Source organism: Haematobia irritans, chromosome 4, assembly GCF_050003625.1.
Source record: "Haematobia irritans isolate KBUSLIRL chromosome 4, ASM5000362v1, whole genome shotgun sequence".
Lineage (NCBI taxonomy): Eukaryota > Metazoa > Arthropoda > Insecta > Diptera > Muscidae > Haematobia > Haematobia irritans.
The window spans coordinates 120,990,803-121,012,460 of record NC_134400.1 but is presented as its reverse complement, the minus strand read 5'-3'; the positions used below and the strand labels follow the sequence as shown (position 1 = coordinate 121,012,460).

The 21,658-nt window shown below is 31.7% G+C and overlaps 2 protein-coding genes across 19 annotated transcripts in view; both read left to right on the top strand.

Annotated features, from left to right (window-relative positions):
* The window catches only part of Lasp (LIM and SH3 domain protein Lasp), a 279,211-nt gene that overhangs the window by 188,635 nt on the left and 68,918 nt on the right, over nt 1-21,658 (top strand). The gene's annotated exons all lie outside the window — the stretch shown is intronic.
* Nucleotides 2,678-20,353, top strand: LOC142233352 (odorant receptor 59a-like). Its single transcript, XM_075304250.1, has 5 exons — nt 2,678-2,746; nt 7,864-7,989; nt 8,732-9,531; nt 12,344-12,734; nt 20,303-20,353. Exons 1-5 carry the CDS (start codon nt 2,678-2,680, stop codon nt 20,351-20,353), a joined length of 1,437 nt encoding a protein of 478 aa, XP_075160365.1.

Genomic DNA, 21,658 nt, shown 5'->3' with positions numbered 1-21,658 from the left:
TACATATACAGACATTTTTGAGAGGTAATTATGCAAATTTATCGTTTTCTTTGCAAAATAAATAAATAATTTTAACTTCTCAGAACATTCTTAAACACTCACGCAGAAATTATCGGTATTATGGGCAAAAAGAAAAGTTCGACTCCTGTTGAAAGAAAGATCATCTGGACGTGCTTCGAAAATGTGGGTTCTGTGGCAAAGGTTGTTAAAACCCTTAGTCTTTCACGTGGAAAGGTTGTTAATGCCATTAAACATTACAAACAATTTACCACATTCAACAACTTGCCTCGAAATGTGCCCCGAAAAACTTCTGCTGCCGATGACCGGTTAATGGTTCGAATGAGTAAAGGTGATCCTTTTTTCACATCTAGCCAAATAAGGTCGGAAATGGAACAGAAATATAACGTTATAGTTTCATCAAGAACTGTGAGAAGGCGGTTGGTTGAAAGTGGACTACATGGTCGAATTGCCAGACGTAAACCTAATGTAACAAAAAGGAACTTGATTCAGCGCCGGCAGTTTGCTAAGAAATTCTGCAAATATGACCATAATTTCTGGAAATTGGTGGTATGGAGCGATGAATCCAAGTTTAACGTGTTCGGAAACGATGGTAGACCATTTGTTCGGCGGCCAGTTCATTCCGAACTCAAGCCTAGATACACCAAAAAAACGGTAAAGCACGGTGGCTCCTCAGTTATGGTTTGGGGGTGTTTTACATCCTCCGGCTTTGGTCCATTAGTAAAAATCGAAGGAAAAATGAACGCGGATATGTATCGGGAAATTCTGAAGGATAATTTAGATGGTGAGTACGCAGAGAATTTGCCGCTAGCTTGGATCTTTCAAGAAGACAACGACCCAAAGCATACGTCACGGGTCGTTAAATTTTGGTTAAATGAGAACAAAATAAAAGTACTTGAGTGGCTAGCGCAAAGCCCCGACCTTAATCCCATAGAAAACTTATGGGGAATAATAAAACGAGAAGTTTCTATTCGGAAACCGAGAACTCAGGAAGAATTATGGCAAGTTATTCAGGAGGAATGGTACAATATCACTGCTGATAAGTGTGAGTCACTGGTTAAAACTTTACCTAATCGTTGTGCAGCAGTAATTCGCCAGAAGGGTTATCCCACCAAGTATTAGAACTAAAATATAGAATAAGAAAAAAATATTTTTTTTTTAAGGAGAAATAGCCATACGATTTGAAGTGACTTAATTATTTGTCCACCCTAATGTCAAGATATCATTAAACTAGATACATAACCACACTTAATATGTAATGAATACATTTTTTTCTATTAAATATCATTTGCGACACTCGTTCTGAATAAAACGAGGTGATTTTGGTTAGACATTTAAAAAGAATTTGCTTGTTATATTAATTGAAGAATGTAATTTGTAGAATGACTTAATTGCATGTCCATAAGTGTATATCCAAATCTGAACCGACTTCAACCAAATTTGGCACGCATAGTTACAATGCTAATTCTACTCCCTATGCAAGATTTCAACTAAATCGGAGCAAAAAATTGGCCTCTGTGGGCAAATGAGTGTAAATCGGGCGAAAGCTATATATGGGAGCTATATCTAAATCTGAACCGATTTGGCTGATATTTTGCAAGTTTTTCGAGACTCATAAAATATTCGGATGTACGGAATTTGAGGAAGATCGGTTGATACATACGCCAATTATGACCAGATCGGTGAAAAATATATACAGCAGCTGTATCTAAATCTGAACCAATTTTTTTCCAAAATCTTTGAGCCGAAACAAGACCCTATACCAAATTGTAGGACAATCGGACTAAAACTGCGAGCTGTACTTTGCTAAATCGACTCAGAATTTAATTCTAAGCCGATCCGTATACTAAAAGGTTGGTCTATTAATACTGCTTCTTGGCGTTACATACAAATGCACAAACTTATTATACCCTGTACCACAGTAGTGGTGAAGTGTATAAATAGATATATTTTATTAAATTACATATTCTATATTATATTTTTATTAAAAATATATTCACAGACTAAGATAGATACAAAAAATTATTTTAGATTTAGAAGTCTGCGATCAAAATGTTTTTATTTGTCCTCATTACCCTTGACTCAAAACCTCCTCAATATTTGAAGAACAGATAAACGAATAATGTAACCATGATTATCGTCTATAACCCACCGTACTACGCTTTACGGTTCGAATGCTATTTAGCCTTGATTTCCTTAGACTGCATTCTTCATTGATCCCATAAATTCGAAATATTTTGTGTCCTTAAAGATAACAAACAGTTACGCTATAAATCATTGATTTGTATTCTCTTTCAGTCCTTTTTGAGCTCTTAAAGAGAATATCTTGTATGCGATCTATGGAGGAGCGCTCGTTTTACACATCGGCTGTATTTTCCACCACATGTAGTCGTTTTGAATTGAAATGCATGTACATACATCCGAATATTGCTACCTAGGAATGATTCTCACACCAAAACTCTCTTTTAGTAAGCATATTCAGAAGAGAAATCAATCAGCAAAAAACAGCATTAATTCAACATGGAAAACTCTTCTTTCCAAATGGAAACTGTTTCTTGCTGTCTGTAGAGCAATCCGATCGTATGGGTCGCAGAAATGGGGGTTCTCACAGTTCAAAGAAGTGGATAACCTTACATTATTCTTCTTAAAGAAAATACTCATGCTCGAAACTGGAGTTGAAAATGGACATATGTACACGTTGAAAACACACTTAAGATATCTGACCCGGGTACTTTTTGATTACAACGAAGAAAGACTACCCCATATATTGGCAAAACAAGTTTTGAACCAAAAGTTATTTTGGGCAAGCAAAAAATATAATGGACCTCATGGCAGAGACTAATGTTGGCACTCTTGAGATAGTCTCAAAAAAATCATTGGATTGGGAAAACGGATTTGCTTTTGCAGAATTTACAATCGAAACATATTAATTACCATATCGGAAAAACCACTGAGACTTCCAGATTTTATAGCTAGCTTGATCCAATGGCTGGCTCTTTATATATAAATAACACTTCAACTCCAGACGAAATAATGTGGATATTAAAAGCAAGAAGCACCATGATTAAATTAAATAAAAATCGCTTTCATCAAAATGGAAATCCTATTTGTTCAATAAGCAACTGGAATGAAAATGAAAATTTGCAGCATTTCTTACACAGAAAAAAATTTCCGTAGTTAAACTACACTCAAAAAAAAGTGAACTCTCTATTTCGCTAAAGCCAATTTAACTTTATATTAGTTCATAGAATTATTATGTTTAGAGAAAGTTTCATTTACTTTAATAATTTTTTGCGTATGTTAGTTAAATGAACTAAAACTCGGGGGAAAATTATACAAAACTTAAGCATAAAGATTTCCTAAATTCGTATTTCTCACAAAATAGTTCATTATTTCTTTAAATTTGTAAATTTTATTAAAAATACATCCATCATGAACTTCATATGTCACTAAAGCCATTCTTGCAATTTTGAACTCCAATTTTTTCCTTCAAACTACAAAATTTTCTTATCAAGTGAAAAAAATTAAAGGGTGATTCTTTTGAGGTTAGGATTTTCATGCATTAGTATTTGACAGATCACGTGGGATTTCAGACATGGTGTCAAAGAGAAAGATGCTCAGTATGCTTTGACATTTCATCATGAATAGACTTACTAACGAGCCACAACGTCGAATTTTCAGTGAATGGGCCCTAGAAAAGTTGGCAGAAAATCCGCTTTTTTATCGACAAATTTTGTTCAGCGATGAGGCTCATTTCTGGTTGAATGGCTACGTAAATAAGCAAAATTGCCGCATTTGGAGTGAAGAGCAACCAGAAGCCGTTCAAGAACTGCCCATGCATCCCGAAAAATGCACTGTTTGGTGTGGTTTGTACGCTGGTGGAATCATTGGACCGTATTTTTTCAAAGATGCTGTTGGACGCAACGTTACGGTGAATGGCGATCGCTATCGTTCGATGCTAACAAACTTTTTGTTGCCAAAAATGGAAGAACTGAACTTGGTTGACATGTGGTTTCAACAAGATGGCGCTACATGCCACACAGCTCGCGATTCTATGGCCATTTTGAGGGAAAACTTCGGAGAACAATTCATCTCAAGAAATGGACCGGTAAGTTGGCCACCAAGATCATGCGATTTGACGCCTTTAGACTATTTTTTGTGGGGCTACGTCAAGTCTAAAGTCTACAGAAATAAGCCAGCAACTATTCCAGCTTTGGAAGACAACATTTCCGAAGAAATTCGGGCTATTCCGGCCGAAATGCTCGAAAAAGTTGCCCAAAATTGGACTTTCCGAATGGACCACCTAAGACGCAGCCGCGGTCAACATTTAAATGAAATTATCTTCAAAAAGTAAATGTCATGGACCAATCTAACGTTTCAAATAAAGAACCGATGAGATTTTGCAAATTTTATGCGTTTTTTTTTTTTTAAAAGTTATCAAGCTCTTAACAAATCACCCTTTATTTATGTATAATAAATTTTCTTGAATTTGTCGAAAAATATTTACTTATTTTTGTCATATCGGCGTGATGCCAGCGTTTGTAATACTGTTTAGTTAAAAATTTCTAAAAATATTAAAAATTTTCTAAAATTAACCAAAAGTTTTCTTCCTGGTGGGTTCACTGTTTTTTCAGTGTAACGCTAAATTTAACTTATTTAAAAAAATTGATTTGCTTGTAGTTAAATTTTATTATTTTTATCGAAATTTTCCACAGCTTAATGAAATCTTACTTTTTTTTTAAGTATGTCTCAAAAATTTTATGAACTAAACGTGAGTATAAAGTTCAATGACCGTACACATAAGTTCAATATGAACTAAAGCAAAAGAAGATTTTCGTACGATTCCCAAAAATAGTAAGAATGAACTATGGTTAAAATGGTCATGATTTGGCGCCAATGATTTTCTTCCTAATTTTCTTTTTCTTCTTAATGTTTTATTCTATGAGATGATGTAATTTCGTGTACTGCAGTTAAAAAGTACAACAGGGCATCAGCGTTGCCAGAATTGTTTCACCAAAAACCGCTAGATTTGCCCAAAAAAATAGCTAAAAACAAGTAAGGAAAGTCTAAAGTCGGGCGGGGCCGACTATATTATACCCTGCACCACTTTATAGATCTAAATTTTCGATACCATATCACATCTGTCAAATGTGTTGGGTGCTATATATAAAGGTTTGTCTCAAATACATACATTTAAATATCACTCGATTTGGACAGAATTTGATAGACTTTTACAAAATCTATAGACTCAAAATTTAAGTCGGCTAATGGACTAGGGTGGAACACAATGTTAGTAAAAAAATATGGGAAACATTTAAATCTGAAGCAATCTTAAGGAAACTTCGCAAAAGTTTATTTATGATTTATCGCTCGATATATATGTATTAGAAGTTTAAGAAAATTAGAGTCATGTTTTCAACTATTCGACTAAGCAGTGGCGATTTTACAAGGAAAATGTTGCTATTTTGACCATTTTTGTCGAAATCAGAAAAACATATATATGGAAGCTATATCTAAATCTGAACCAAATTTGGCACGCATAGCAACAATGCTAATTCTACTCCCTGTGCAAAATTTCAACTAAATCGGAGCAAAAAATTAGCCTTTGTTGTCATATGAGTGTAAATCGGGCGAAAGCTATATATGGGAGCTATATCTAAATCTGAACCGATTTCAAACAAATTTGGCACGCATAGCTACAATGCTCATTCTACTCCCTGTGCAAAATTTCAATTAAATCGGAGTAAAAGATTGGCCTCTGTGGTCATATGAGTGTAAATCGGGCGAAAGCTATATATGGGAGCTATATCTAAATCTGAACCGATTTCCACCAAATTTGGCACGCATAGCTATAATGCTAATTCTACTCCCTGTGCAAAATTTCAACTAAATCGGAGCAAAAAATTGGCCTCTGTGGACAAAGGAGTGTAAATCGGGCGAAAGCTATATATGGGAGCTATATCTAAATCTGAACCGATTTGGATGATATTTTGCAAGTTTTTCGAGACTCATAAAATATTGGGATGTACGGAATTTGAGGAAGATCGGTTGATATACACGCCAATTATGACCAAATCGGTGAAAAATATATATGGCAGCTATATCTAAATCTGAACCGATTTTTTCCAAAATCAATAGGGATCGTCTTTGAGCCGAAACAGTACCCCATACCAAATTTTAGGACAATCGGACTAAAACTGCGAGCTGTACTTTGCACACAAAAATACATCAACAGACAGACAGACGGACAGACAGACAGACAGACATCGCTAAATCGACTCAGAATTTAATTCTAAGACGATCGGTATACTAAACGATGGGTCTCAGACTTTTCCCTCTTGGCGTTACATACAAATGCACAAACTTATTATACCCTGTACCACAGTAGTGGTGAAGGGTATAAAAAGCTAAAAAATGCTAAAAAATAGCTAGAAAAAAGCTAAATTTTTTTGTATCAAAAGTCACATTTTTGATTGAAATTTAACAAACTTAAAGGCTTTATTTCACTTACAATGCATATTATTTTCATTTTAATTCCACTTCTGTGAGACTGTAACAATATCTAAGGCATATTAGCTCTGTTTGCGTATTCGATACATTTTGATTACTATCACAAATTTTTTACTGGAAGTCCTTCGTCTTGTGGGAGCTACCTTCCCAACACCTCTATTTTATTTACTTGTTATTTTAAAATATTAAATGATCTAAGCATGCTTTGGATTTGGTAAAAAAATGATTTGTCATTTTTTTAAATAAAATTTTAGTTTGGATTTGAAATTGTGAAAAATTCGAAATACATTACATTTATTTAAATTGTAGAAAATACCTATAGTTTACATTTCCCAGTAAAAACATTTTCCTTTTCTTCATGAGCTATCAAAGTGCTTTAAAAACGTGCTAACGCCAACTTAAATTTCCAAATTCAGACTCGACTTCAAGTAGAAATTATTGTATATATACGTTTTTAAAATAAAGTGTTGAAAAACATCTTCTATTATTGAACGCTTTTTTGGTTTGTGGTTAAGATGCAAAAACTCCTCACATTTAAATACTATTTCATTAATTCTTCCTTCTTTCATGAAAACATACCCATTTTTAAGTTGAATCACTTAATTATAAGGACAAAACGACTTTGTCGTCTTTTGGACAAGGAAAACAGTTTTTATTAAAAGAAATTCACAAATGCTATTATAACCAAAATTAGCGTTCGTATTTTAAGGAGACGACAATATTTTTTCAGTGCACAAAGCTATTCACATCTACTATTTTAATTTAGTAATATCGTAATAACTTTAGAATATTATAATAACATAAAAAGGATAAACGAGTCAAATGATAATATTCCCAATAATTTACTGACAGTTTATCTAACAAATTTGTATGGTAATAGTAGATTTAAAGTTTACGATAACTTTTATGTATATAATGAAAAAACTTTACTACACGGTGTATTTGCTATAAAAATGCCCGCATAATGGCTGGACTCATTATTAATGTTTCAACTGAGCTTTGAAATATGTGGAAACCCTTATACTTGCAGCAAGGCTTAGATAAAAACGCCGATTTATCCATATTTCAATAGAAACATGTCGAAAATAAAAAAAGCCAAAAATAGCTAAAAGGGTCATGAAAAAAAAGCCAGAAAAAAGCTAAAAGCTAAATGCATTTTTTTTCCCGCTAAACGTCTTCAAAAAAAGCCAAATCTAGCGGGAAAAAAGCTAAATTGGCAACGCTGCAGGGCATTAAACTTTCCTGGTTTTAACAACGCTTTGTGGAAATCTCAAAATGTGGAGTAAAATTTAGTTCAATTTTCGTGCGTGATAGTTCATTCTTCCTACAAAACAGGTCACTTTTTTCGGTGTAGGCAAATGTCCAGCAATAAATGAATTGCGATACCAATATTTCCAAAAGGTTTCGCTAAGTGAGAATGAGCTAATACAAGTTTTAAATGGTCTTGTCATAAATTGGAAGGTACTTGCTAACTACATAAAAACTTGTGTAACTTACACAGAAGAATTGCTGTACGAATTCAAATATTAATCTTTACAATTTTCTAAGAAATAATGTAACAAATAAAGGGACTGACGACCATAGGTCACCGTTAAATTCAATCAAATAGTTTGTAAACAATTTTTATTATTACTTACTACTACTATATTTTACTTCAAAACCTCAAAATGTTTCTTATATAAAACATAAAGTTCAAACAGAACGGTGCTTCGAATAATCAAAATGGACTGTGATTTTGTAATGAAAAATATTTATTTTACAAAATATAACAAACACATGTTTTTGGTGATAAAGGTTTGATTTTTGGTTTTGTAAATTAAAAAAAAAAAAACTAACAAAAGAACAACCTCTGCAATACCAATTTTCCAAAAGTTGCTTTTATTTTTCTTTGTGTGTAGGTGTAAGAATTTCTTATTATTTGTAAAGGGTTGCATAATTGATGTTTAAATAATTAAAATATCTACTCATATTTTAATAACTGTAACAAAAGAACAACGGTTGCGATACCCGCTGTCAAACATTTTTTTTTGCTTTGCGTGTAGGTGTTAGAATTTCTAATAATCTATAGACGATTGCATAATTGATGATTAAATAATTAAACTATATATATATATATTCATATTTTAATAATTAATAATAGATAAAATTGTCAATAAATTTGGACTATATAAAAGCCTTTCCCAATCCCTAATGGGACAAACAGTTAAGAAATTTTGTATCATTGAAATTATTGGGGAATTTTTGTCTTCGAATCACCCAAGCGATGGCAGATATTGAACTGGATACGAAATCTTTATTTAAACCCCATATTGACATTTGGAGATTACTGGGCATGATGCCTCCCAAACGACTTCGACCCATTTATTGGCTTTATTCACTGCTTGTCAATGGATTGGCTACCATTGGCTTTCCCTTGCATATCACGCTAGCCCTTTTTGCAAGTTCCTCGCTCTATGAGTTTATCGAGAATGCGGGCGTCTCCTTAACATGTACCGTGTGTGCCATGAAAACATTCGCCATTTGGTGGAGATTTCGAGATATTAATGAAATGTTCGGTATTGTCAAACGTCAAGATGAACGTATACGACCTGGCGAAGAGATCGATTACATGAAGAATAATGTTTATCCTCGCATACGTTCCCTCATAAGGCTCTTCTACATGATATGTGGCTGTATCTTTGTATTTGCTGAATGTGCTTTCGTATTCCATGGCCTCCGAGGATCATGGTTACTTATGTATCGGGCCTATTTTCCATTCGATCCATACCAGTCGGACCGAAATTATGTCATTGCACATATTTATCAGACGATTGCACTTTTTTATATTGTCGCGCAGAATGTGGTTAATGACACCTTTGCCGGGTCGCATTTAGCCCTATTGGGTGGTCAAGTGCATATATTGGGTATGCGAGTGGCGAAAATTGGACATGATCCCAAGAAAACATTGGAGGAAAATAATCACGATTTAGTGGAGTGTATACGTGATCATTTGGATTTATTAGAGTAAGTATGGAATGGAAGTAAATATGGAAGAGTAAGTGTGGAACACCATTCAAACTCGAGTTTGTCAAAATTTTATTTCTATAGAACATTTTGTCAAAATTTTATTTCTATAGAAACTTTTGTCGAAATTTTATTTTTATAGAAAATTTGGCAAAATTTTATTTCTATAGAAAAATTTTATTTCTATAGAAACTTTTGTCAAAATTTTATTTCTATAGGAAAATTTGGCAAAATTTTATTTCTATAGAAAATTTTGTCATAATTTTATTTCTTTAGAAAATGTTGTCATAATTTTATTTCTTTAGAAAAATTTGTCAAAATTGTATTTCTATACAAACTTTTGTCAAAATTTTATTTCTATAGACAATTTGGCAAAATTTTATTTCTTTGGAAAATTATGTCAAAATTGTATTTCTATGGAAACTTTTGTCGAAATTTTATTTTTATTGGTGTTTTAGATTTCAGCTTAAAACCATGCATTGACTAAACTACAAGTGTAGTTAGTCAATGTATGGTTTTAAGCTGAAATCAAAAACAACAATAATGATTGAAGAGAAACCAACAATAACAAACAAAACGAATGATATTTTATTTCTGTAGTAAATTTTGTCAAAATTTTATTTCTATAGAAAATTTTATCAACATTTTATTTCTATAGAAATTTTTCTCAAAATTTTATTTCTATAGAAAATTTGGCAAAATTTTATTTCTATAGAAAATTTTGTCAAAATTTTAATTATATAGAAAATTTTGTCAAGATTTTATTTATATAGACAATTTTGTCATAATTGTATTTCTATATTTTGTCAAAATTTTATTTCTATAGAAACTTTTGTCTAAATTTTATTTTTTATAGATTTTTATTTCTATAGATAATTTTATCAAAATTTTATTTCTATAGAAAATTTTGTCAAAATTTTATTTCTATAGAAACTTTTTTCAAAATTTTATTTCTATAAAAATTTTTGTCAAAATTTTATTTCTATAGAAAATTTTGTCAAAATTTTATTATATTTTTTTATTATATTTAATTTTATAATTTTGTCAAAATTTTATTTCTATAGAAAATTTTGTCAAAATTTTATTTCTATAGAGAATTTTGTCAAAATTTTATTTCTATAGAGAATTTTGTCAAAATTTTATTTCTATAGCAAATTTTGTCAAAATTTTATTTCTATAGAAAATATTGTCACAATTTTATATCTATAGACAATTTTATCAAAATTTTATTTCTATAGAAAATTTTTTCAAAATTTTATTTCTATAAAAATTTTTGTCAAAATTTTATTTCTATAGAAAATTTTGTAAAAATTTTATTATATTTTTTTTTATAATTTTGTCAAAATTTTATTTCTATAGAAAATTTTGTCAAAATTTTATTTCTATAGAGAATTTTGTCAAAATGTTATTTCTATAAAAAATTTTGTCAAAATTTTATTTCTATAGACAATTTTGTCAAAATATTATTTCTATAGCAAATTTTGTCAAAATTTTATTTCTATAGAAAATATTGTCACAATGTTATATCTATAGACAATTTTGTCAAAATTATATTTCTATAGAAAATTTTGTCAAAATTTTATTTCTATAGAAAATTTTTTCACAATTTTATATCTATAGACAATTTTGTCAAAATTTTATTTCTCTAGAAAATTTTGTCAAAATTTTATTTCTATAGAAAATTTTTTCAAAATTTTATTTCTATAGAAAATATTGTCACAATTTTATATCTATAGACAATTTTGTCAAAATTTTATTTCTCTAGAAAATTTTGTCAAAATTTTATTTCTATAGAAAATTTTTTCAAAATTTTATTTCTATAGAAAATTTTTTCAAAATTTTATTTCTATAGAAAATTTGTTCAAAATTTTATTTCTATAGAAAATTTTGTTAAAATTTTATTTCTAGAGAAAAATTTTGTCAAAATTTTATTTCTATAGAAAATTTTGTCAAAATTTTATTTCTATAGAAAATTTTGTCAAAATTTTATTTCTATAGAAAATTTTGTCAAAATTTTATTTCTATAGAAAATTTTTTCAAAATTTGTATATCTATAGCAAATTTTGTCAAAATTTTATTTCTATAGAAAATTTTGTCAAAATTTTTTTTTCTATAGAAACTTTTCTCAAAATTTTATTTCTATAGAAAATTTTCTCAAAATTTTATTTCTATAGAAAATTTTGTCAAAATTTTATTTCTATAGAAAATGTGTCAAAATTTTATTTCTATAGAAAATTTTGTCAAAATTTTATTTCTATAGAAAATTTTGTCAAAATTTTATTTCTGTAGCAAATTTTGTCAAAATTTTATTTCCATGGAAAAATTGTCAAAATTTTATTTCTATGGAAAATTAAATTACTCCCCAAAAAAATATAAAAATTTGGTGTTGTTGTTTTTCATACAAATGTTTGAGGTCCATTTAGGTTTTGGAGCTAATTTTCATTTTACCCATAGTCATAGCTCCAATAACGTCAATTTAATTTTATTTTAGTTCATAAAAATTATTTTATTTTAGTTAAAAATTCGCCAATATGGAAAAGTTTCCCTCAGTTCTAAAATTTTTGATTTACGTTAGTTAAATGAACCATAAAAGAGAAGAAAAAAAAATTACACAAATTAAGCAAACAATTTTATAAAATTCAATTTTCCCCACAAAATAGTTCAGAATTTCATAAAAATCTTACATTTTACAAAGTATGCTATGCATCCATGTAGAACTTCGTATGCCGCCAAAGAGATTTTTGCAATTTTTGATTCCAATTGTTGTTTCTTAAAATTACGATTTTTTCTTATATATTTCTTCTTTATACAGATATCGTCGTAAACTCGAAGAAGTCGTTTCTCTATACATGTTCATTCAAATTGTTGCCGCCAGCATGAATATGTGTGTTGTTCTGATTTTCATTATACTCTTTGTCAAGGATCCCTTTACAATGGGTTATTTTTCTTCATTTTTTATTGGCACAATTGCGGAAATACTACCAAGCTGTTACTATGGTACCCTGTTGGAAGAGGAATTTCAACAGCTTGCCTATGCTTTATTCTCCTGTAATTGGCCTGATCAAAATTTGAAATTTAAGAAAAATCTTCGCATATTTGCCGAACAAGCATCACGTCGCATCTATGTCACCGCATGGTTGTTTCCTATCAATAATAATGCTTTCCTTACCGCATGTAAAAATTCTTACTCAATTTTTGCTCTAATTATGAATATGAAATAAATTTTCTTTTTATGTTATTTTCAAAATCCTTTAAATGTAAGGCGATCGAAAGTAAATGAAAAAATTAAAATCCCGATTTATAGCACACTTACTTGAGCACGATGTTACTAAATCACACTTATTATATACACGCAGCAAAAAAAAAACTTTTGGAAAACCTTTAATGCAAACGTTGTTCTTTTGCAAATTTTTGTTTTTGTGTTTCTTAGAAAAGTTGGAAATAAAAAATTATTCGAAATGCATAGTCGATTCGTTCACATCAATCTTTATAGTTTCTGGAAAACGGAATGCACAAATATGACACATTTTGAGGTTGTGTGGTAAACATTTTATAGAGTACCGTGGATGTCAATTGATCTTGAAAAAGTTTTAGGTTAATTTAGGTCGTCAAAAATAATCTACCGAAATTTGAAGAAAACTTTACCATAAATCTACCGAATTAAAAAAAATATTTTGATGTTGTTGATCAAATTTTTGTGGTTAGTAAAAAAAAGTGTTTTTTTTTATTCGAAAGAAATGTTTTATATTGAATTTAGAGAAAAATTTGGCAAAATTGTATTTCTATAGAATATTTTGTCAAAATTTTATTTCTATAGAAAATTTTATAAAATGTAGCTCTTACTGTCATCAAGAAACAACGTATACAGTCATGCAATTATATTTTTAGAGTATAGTTTTGGGTACTCACAAGTCGATGTAAAGAAAGTTTATGTAAAAGAAACTTACCATTTAGTCAGCACTTTGCACCAAATACAACTTTTGGAAACAAGAATAATGAAATTTACATAAGTTCCCCAAGCTTTAAAATGTTCGACATTGACAACTAGCTACGATATTACATTTTTACTACGAAACCTCTGAATAGAAGAGTCTTTGATACCAACGAAATGGAGTGTGTTTTTTGGAATAAAACATATATTTTTGTTTGTTTTGTAACAAAAATTTTCATGTAGAAACTGATGGTATCACAATGGGCTGAATAGTCCAAGTGAACCCGAAATATTGAGTTGCCACTATAACTAACATTTCAGAGTGTTTCAAAGCTTCACTAAGTGGTTTCACTGCAATGTGAAACGCCGTTCGGACTCGGCTATAAAAAGGAGGTCATTGAGCTTAACATAGAATAGGGCAGCACTTAGTGGTGTTTTTTGAAGAATTTTTTTCTTTTAGTGTAAATATTTGGAAATTAATTATTAGTAACGTTGCTCTTTAAGTCTATATATTTACTAATACAATTTAGTAATTTTATTCTTCTGCTTTTATCATTCAAAATAGAATGTCATTGCTTTTTTGCACGCGGGTTCAATAAACCCAATAAAATATTGCAACTAACAGCATGGGGTCATTGCCAAGGGAAATGGCATATGTCTGTAACTCGGACGATGTAACTCAAATTGCACAAAAAAAGTAAACATAAATAATAAATTAATTTAACTTGTAGAGAAACAAAGATGGTTACTTATAACTTGGGCTGAGTTCAACAATGCAATGGCCTACCATATATGACGAAAAGGCGACAATTCAAAAGTTGTCAATAAAGGTCGCTATACTCAGTGCGATTTATTTTTTTTTTTGCTATTTATCCTATTTTATTTCAATACGAGACGATTCGAAACTGTTGATAATATCCCAAAAGAAAAGGTGTGCAATTCGGTAGTTGCAAGCACACAGAAAAAAAAATTCCGTAGTTAAACTAACTCTAAATTTAACTTATTTTTATAGTGGAAAAAATTTATTTGCTAATAGTTAAATTTTATTATTTTTATCGAAATTTTCCACACCTTAATGAAATCTTACTTTTTTAAGTATGTCTCAAAAATTTTATGAACTAAACGTGAGTATAAAGTTCAATGACCGTACACATAAGTTCAATATGAACTAAAGCAAAAGAAGATTTTCGTACGATTCCCAAAAATAGTAAGAATGAACTAGTGTATGGTTAAAATGGTCATGATTTGGCGCCAATGATTTTCTTCTTTACTTTTAGTTAATTTTTTCTTCTATGAGAGGATGTAATTTCGTGAACTGCAGTTAAAAAGTACAACAGGGCTTTAAAATTTCCTGGTTTTAACAACGCTTTGTGGAAATCTCAAAATGTGGAGCAAAATTTAGTTCAATTTTCGTGCGAGGTAGTTCATTCTTCCTAGATAAAAAATAATAAAATTCACCCACTAGCAAATAAATTTTTTCCAATAAAAATAAGATAAATTTAGAGTTAGTTTAACTACGGAAATTTTTTTCTGTGCACAAAAATCCCCAAATTTATGGAAACTTCCCACCAAATCCCCAAGTCCCGAACTCAGAAAATTCGTTCCCATTCACGGAAAAATATCCCCGATTTGGAAAAAATTCCCAATACTGGCAACACTGGCAACCTTTAACTTTGTCATTCCGTTTGTCGTGGCGAAATTCTGAGTCGATCTGAGCATGTCCGTCCGTCCGTCCTTCTGTTGAAATCACGCTAACTTCCGAACGAAACAAGCTGTCGACTTGAAACTTGGCACAAGTAGTTGTTATTGATGTAGGGCGGATGGTATTGCAAATGGGCCATATCGGTCCACTTTTACGTATAGCCCCCATATAAACGGACCCCCAAATTTGGCTTGCGAGGCCTCTAAGAGAAGCAAATTTCATCCGATCCGGCTGAAATTTGGTACATTGTGATAGTATGTGGTCTCTAACAACCATGCAAAAATTGGGTGACATCGGTCCATAATTATATTTAGCCCCCATTTAAACCGATCCACCGATTTGGCTTGCCTCTGAGAGAAGCAAATTTTATCCGATCCGGCTGAAATTTGGTACATGGTGTTAGTATATGGTCTCTAACAACCATGCAAAAATTGGTCCACATCGGTCCATAATTATATATAGCCCCCATATAAACCGATCCCCCGATTTGACCCCCGGAGCCTCTTGGAAGATCAAACTTCATCTGATTCAGTTGAAATTTGGTACGTGGTGTTAATATATGGCCTCAAACTCCCATGCAAAAATTGGTAGATATCGGTCCATAAACATATATAGGCCCCATATAAACCGATCCCCAGATTTGACCTCCGGAGCCCCTTGGAAGAGCAAAATGCTTCCCATTCGGTTGAAATTTGGTACGTGATGTTAATATATGGTATCCAACAACCATGCAGAAATTGGTTCCTATCAGTCCATAATTATATATAGCTCTCATATAAACCGATCCCCAGATTTGACCTCCGGTGCCTTTTGGAGAAGCAAAATTCATCCGATTCGTTAGAAATTTGGTACGTGGTGGTAGTATATGATATTTAACAACCATGCCAAAAGTGGTCCATATCAGTCCATAATCATATATATAACCCCCATATAAACCGATCCCGAGATTTGGTTTTGGAGCCTCTTGGAGTAGCAAATTTCATCCGAGTGAGTTGAAATTTGGTACATTGTGCTAGTATATGGCCGTTAACAACCATGCCTAACTAGGTCCATATCGGTCTATAGTTATATATAGCCCTCAGATAAATCGAGTCCCAATCACACAAAAATTGGTCCATATCAAGTTCATAACTGTTTATAGCCCCCATATTTCAATTCTGGCTCCCTACGTACCGCGCAAAAAGTCCATATCGATTCATAATTATTTGTAGACTAACTCACAATTTAGAAAACGATGTTAAGAAGTTTTAAGATACCACAACCCAAGTAATTCGATTGTGAATGACAGTCTTTCGTATAAGTTTCTACGCAATCCATAATGGAGGGTACATAAGATTCGGCCTGGCCGAACTTACAGCCGTATATACTTGTTTGGATTATTATCGATAGTTTCGTATCGTCTCGTAGTGGAATAAAATCGGAGACGGTACGAAACTATCGATAATATTCCAAATGGTATGTAACTATTCTCTGATCATTACATCCAATCATTACAAACACTTGAATAGAAAATATTATACAAAAACTATGGTATAGAGTGTAAAAATCTCATCCATCAAATATTTCCTAAAGAAAGATGACTGTTAAGTTCATTTACATATATTTTGAGTAGTATATATGTATATGTATCCAACATGTCAATATATGGACATACTCCTCCTTTGGCCAGTGATTGTCAGCCTCTGCATTCATTCATTTAGTTCATGGGGCAGACAGACCGACCATCAAGCAAATATAGGGGGTCATTCACAAAATAAACAAGAGATTGCTGGCAATAAAAAAAACAAAGTCTGCTTTAAAAAGTCATCGAATGCAGAAATTAAATATTCTAAAAGTTAAAAAAAAAAAACAAAAAAGGGAATTTTACACAAAATTTATTTTCGTAATATTTTTTACCGATTTCAAGGAAATTCAATTTAAAGAAAAATAATGATACAGAAAATAATTAGGACTACAGTTTCCTGTTATCTAAAATTAAAATAAAATAAATATTATTTTTAAACTAAATGTAATTCAATTAGGAGAAATTGAAATTAATCACCCTTATTCCTCCCTTATTCCTGAAGTCGCCCTCGCCGTCGCTTTTTGTCGCTTTTCGTCTGTTGCCACTAATTGGTATTCCGTTCGACGATATATTCTGCTATCGATGAAAATCGGTATTATATTGTTCAAATATTTATTCCAGCTTCCACTCTTTGAGGAACTCATATTCTATATCAAGGAGTCCTGAGCTGATCACGATCACAAATCTATTGATATCTAAATGCCCTATTTATACTAAATTGACAAAGATCTGTATATATACCCTCAAAAAAAATGCTTCTGTAGCATATACCCCAAACACATTTTGCTTCAAGCATATAGATTTTTAGGATTGGTCCAAACAAAATATTGTTTGTATTGTTCAAACATATTATGTTTCACCTTAGGGCATACACTGGTAGTAAAAATTTTTTAATGAAATTTTATTTTTATATATTATTTTATATATTTTTAAGGCGCCAATTGGTTACTTCCATTATTTTACTTATAGCATACTCTCTATTTCCAAATTAATATATGTTTGCATATAACCATATTATATTTACAAACATTTTATGTCCTAACATATTAACATATATGACCCAAACGTGTTATGCTAGTTTATGAACATTATATGCTTGCACTTAAAAATATTGTGTTAAGAATTTTGAGTTGCAAACATATAATTTTTACACCCAAACATATGAAAAACAGTCTTTTTCTTCCGTGTAGTAGTTATGGTCATCACATTCACATCATAGAAAAGAAAACTGCACAATTAAAGTAAACGTGTTGATTTTTATATTCTCCACCATATTAACTATGTCATTCCGATTGTAACACATCGAAATATTGCTCTAAGACCCCATAAAGTATATATATATTCTGGGTCGTGGTAAAATTCTGAGTCGATCTGAGAATGTCCGTCCGTTCGTCTGTTGAAATCACGCTAACTTCCGAACGAAACAAGCTATCGACTTGAAACTTGGCACAAGTAGTTGTTATTGATGTAAGTCGGATGGTATTGCAAATGGGCCATATCGGTCCACTTTTACGTATAGCCCCCATATAAACGGACCCCCAAATTTGGCTTGCAGACCCTCTAAGAGAAGCAAATTTCATCCGATCCGGCTGAAATTTGGTACATGGTGTTAGTATATGGTCTCTAACAACCATGCAGAAATTGGTCCACATCGGTCCATAATTATATATAGCCCCCATATAAACCGATCCCCCGATTTGGCTTTCGGAGCCTCTAAGAGAAGAAAATTTCATCCGATCCGGCTGAAATGTGGTACATGGTGTTAATATATGGTCTCTAACAACCATGCAAAAATTGGTCCATATCGGTCCATAATTATATATAGCCCCCATATAATCCGATCCCCAGATTTGATCTCCGGAGCCTCTTAGAGGAACAAAATTCATCCGATCCGGTTGAAATTTGGTACATGGTGTTGGTATATGTTCTTTAACAAACGCGCAAGAATTGGTCCATATTGGTCCATAATTATATATAGCCCCCATATAAACCGATCTCCAGATTTGAACTCCGGAGCATCTTGGAGGAGCAAAATTCATCCGATCCGGTTGAAATTTGGTACATGGTGTTGGTATGTGTTCTCTATTGACCATGCAAAAATTGGTCCATATCGGTCCATAATTATATATAACCCCCATATAAACCGTTCCCCAGATTTGAACTCCGGAGCATCTTGGAGGAGCAAAATTCATCCGATCCGGTTGAAATTTGGAACGTGGTGTTAGTATATGGCCGCGACAAAAATTGGTCCATATCGGTTCACAATCATGGTTGCCACTCGAGCCAAAAATAATCTACCAAAATTTTATTTCTATAGAAAATTTTGTCAAAATTTTATTCCCATAGAAAATGTTGTCAAATTTTATTTCTATAGAAAATTTTGGCAAAATAGAAAATTTTGTCAAAATTTTATTTCGATAGATAATGTTGTCAAAATTTTAATTCTATTGAAAATTTTGTCCAAATTTTACTTCTATAGAAAATGTTGTCAATATTTTATTTTGTCAAAATTTTATATCTATAGAAACTTTTGTCAAAATTTTATTTCTATACAAAATTTTGTCAAACTTAATTATATACGTATTTAATCGGCCTTTTTTAGTTTAATATATACTACGTATGGACTACCTTGCAATTTAGAAGACGGTGTTAGGAAGTTTTAGGATACCTTGCCATCGGCAAGTGTTACCGCAACCCAAGTAATTCGATTGTGGATGACAGTCTTCAGTAGAAGTTTCTACGCAATCTATTGTTTAGGGTACATAAGCTTCGGCCTGGCCGAACTTACGGCCGTATATAAAGGGTGATTCTTTTGAGGTTAGGATTTTCATGCATTAGTATTTGACAGATCACGTGGGATTTCAGACATGGTGTCAAAGAGAAAGATGCTCAGTATGCTTTGACATTTCATCATGAATAGACTTACGATCTGCCACAACGTCGAATTTTCAGTGAATGGGCCCTAGAAAAGTTGGCAGAAAATCCGCTTTTTTATCGACAAATTTTGTTCAGCGATGAGGCTCATTTCTGGTTGAATGGCTACGTAAATAAGCAAAATTGCCGCATTTGGAGTAAAGAGCAACCAGAAGCCGTTCAAGAACTGCCCATGCATCCCGAAAAATGCACTGTTTGGTGTGGTTTGTACGCTGGTGGAATCATTGGACCGTATTTTTTCAAAGATGCTGTTGGACGCAACGTTACGGTGAATGGCGATCGCTATCGTTCGATGCTAACAAACTTTTTGTTGCCAAAAATGGAAGAACTGAACTTGGTTGACATGTGGTTTCAACAAGATGGCGCTACATGCCACACAGCTCGCGATTCTATGGCCATTTTGAGGGAAAACTTCGGAGAACAATTCATCTCAAGAAATGGACCGGTAAGTTGGCCACCAAGATCATGCGATTTGACGCATTTAGACTATTTTTTGTGGGGCTACGTCAAGTCTAAAGTCTACAGAAATAAGCCAGCAACTATTCCAGCTTTGGAAGACAACATTTCCGAAGAAATTCGGGCTATTCCGGCCGAAATGCTCGAAAAAGTTGCCCAAAATTTGACTTTCCGAATGGACCACCTAAGACGCAGCCGCGGTCAACATTTAAATGAAATTATCTTCAAAAAGTAAATGTCATGGACCAATCTAACGTTTCAAATAAAGAACCGATGAGATTTTGCAAATTTTATGCGTTTTTTTTTTTTTAAAAAGTTATCAAGCTCTTAACAAATCACCCTTTACTTGTTCCATTTATTTTTAATAGAAACCCTTCATTTTCACCAAACTTAGATAATATAAATCATTTCCAAGTCAAATTTATCATTTATTATTTTTACATATAGGTGAGTATTAAGTTCGAGTTTAGCCGCTAAAATCGCTAAAGTGAAAACTAAATCAGTAAGAAAAATGCATGAAATTATACATATTTGTTGCAAATTTTATTATAACATGATGGGGAAAAGCCCAAAGCAAATTTCCACAAAGTTTGTATTCCTTAAAATGGATTATTAAAGAAAAGTAATCGTGAAAAAAATGACGTTTTTAGCGGCTAAACTCGAACTTAATACCCACCTTATTACGCAAATAATTAATATTCAGTTTTGCACATCAGTTGATTGTTTTCTTTCACGATGATTCTTGTGCCATTGATCTCAGCGTCGTCGCCGTTTGTGTAGTTTTGGAAGCTTTTATTGTCCTTGAATATATATCCAAATTTTTTCCCGCGTAAAATTAAATATTTTTTCTTGATTTCCGATATAGAATTGCATCAGAATAAAAATATTTTAAACCGAAAAAAATTAAATTCATTTTTTGCACATCAGCTGATTGTTTTCTAGTGATATCGGCCTTTTATTACTGAAAATTGGTACAAAAAGTAATCGTCGTCTCGTCGTCGCCACTTCACAGGAACACCAAATGAATAACAAGACGACTTAAAAGCGACGGCGAGAGCGAGGGCGACTTCAGGAATAAGGGTGAATATCAAAAATTAAAAAAAAAAATAATGAAACAGAAAAAAAACTATTTTAAAATAATTGAATTTTAATTATTGTTAAAGTTAAAAAAAAAAATATTTTTTTATAATATAAGTTTATAATATGAATTTGTGAGCTTATTATAACAAAAAAAAAAACATTTAACAAGAAATTATGATATAGTGAACAGTTACGGCTCAAATGTCCTGCTATCCTAAAACAAATTGATGTAAATTTATATTTCATGTTAGCCTGATACCGAAACAGGCAATTGACGTCCAAATGCATTATATCTAATTATACAATTATTTTTCGAGCTTTATGGACAGATATAGATTAAGGAACATGGTCAATAGAGCCATTGAAAATTTAATTTTTATTGTGCAAATGCAATATTATATTATATATTAATTTAGTTTAACTTAAAAAAATCGACAAGTAATTCTGATATTGCTTCCCG

Bases quoted from the DNA above. Each gene is read 5' to 3' on its own strand.
- LOC142233352 (XM_075304250.1), top strand. From the start codon at position 2,678: ATGCTCGAAACTGGAGTTGAAAATGGACATATGTACACGTTGAAAACA. The intron at 9,532-12,343 runs GTAAGTATGGAA...TTCTTTATACAG, and splicing joins GATCATTTGGATTTATTAGA to ATATCGTCGTAAACTCGAAG. The intron at 12,735-20,302 runs ATTATGAATATG...CGAATGGACCAC, and splicing joins CTTACTCAATTTTTGCTCTA to CTAAGACGCAGCCGCGGTCA.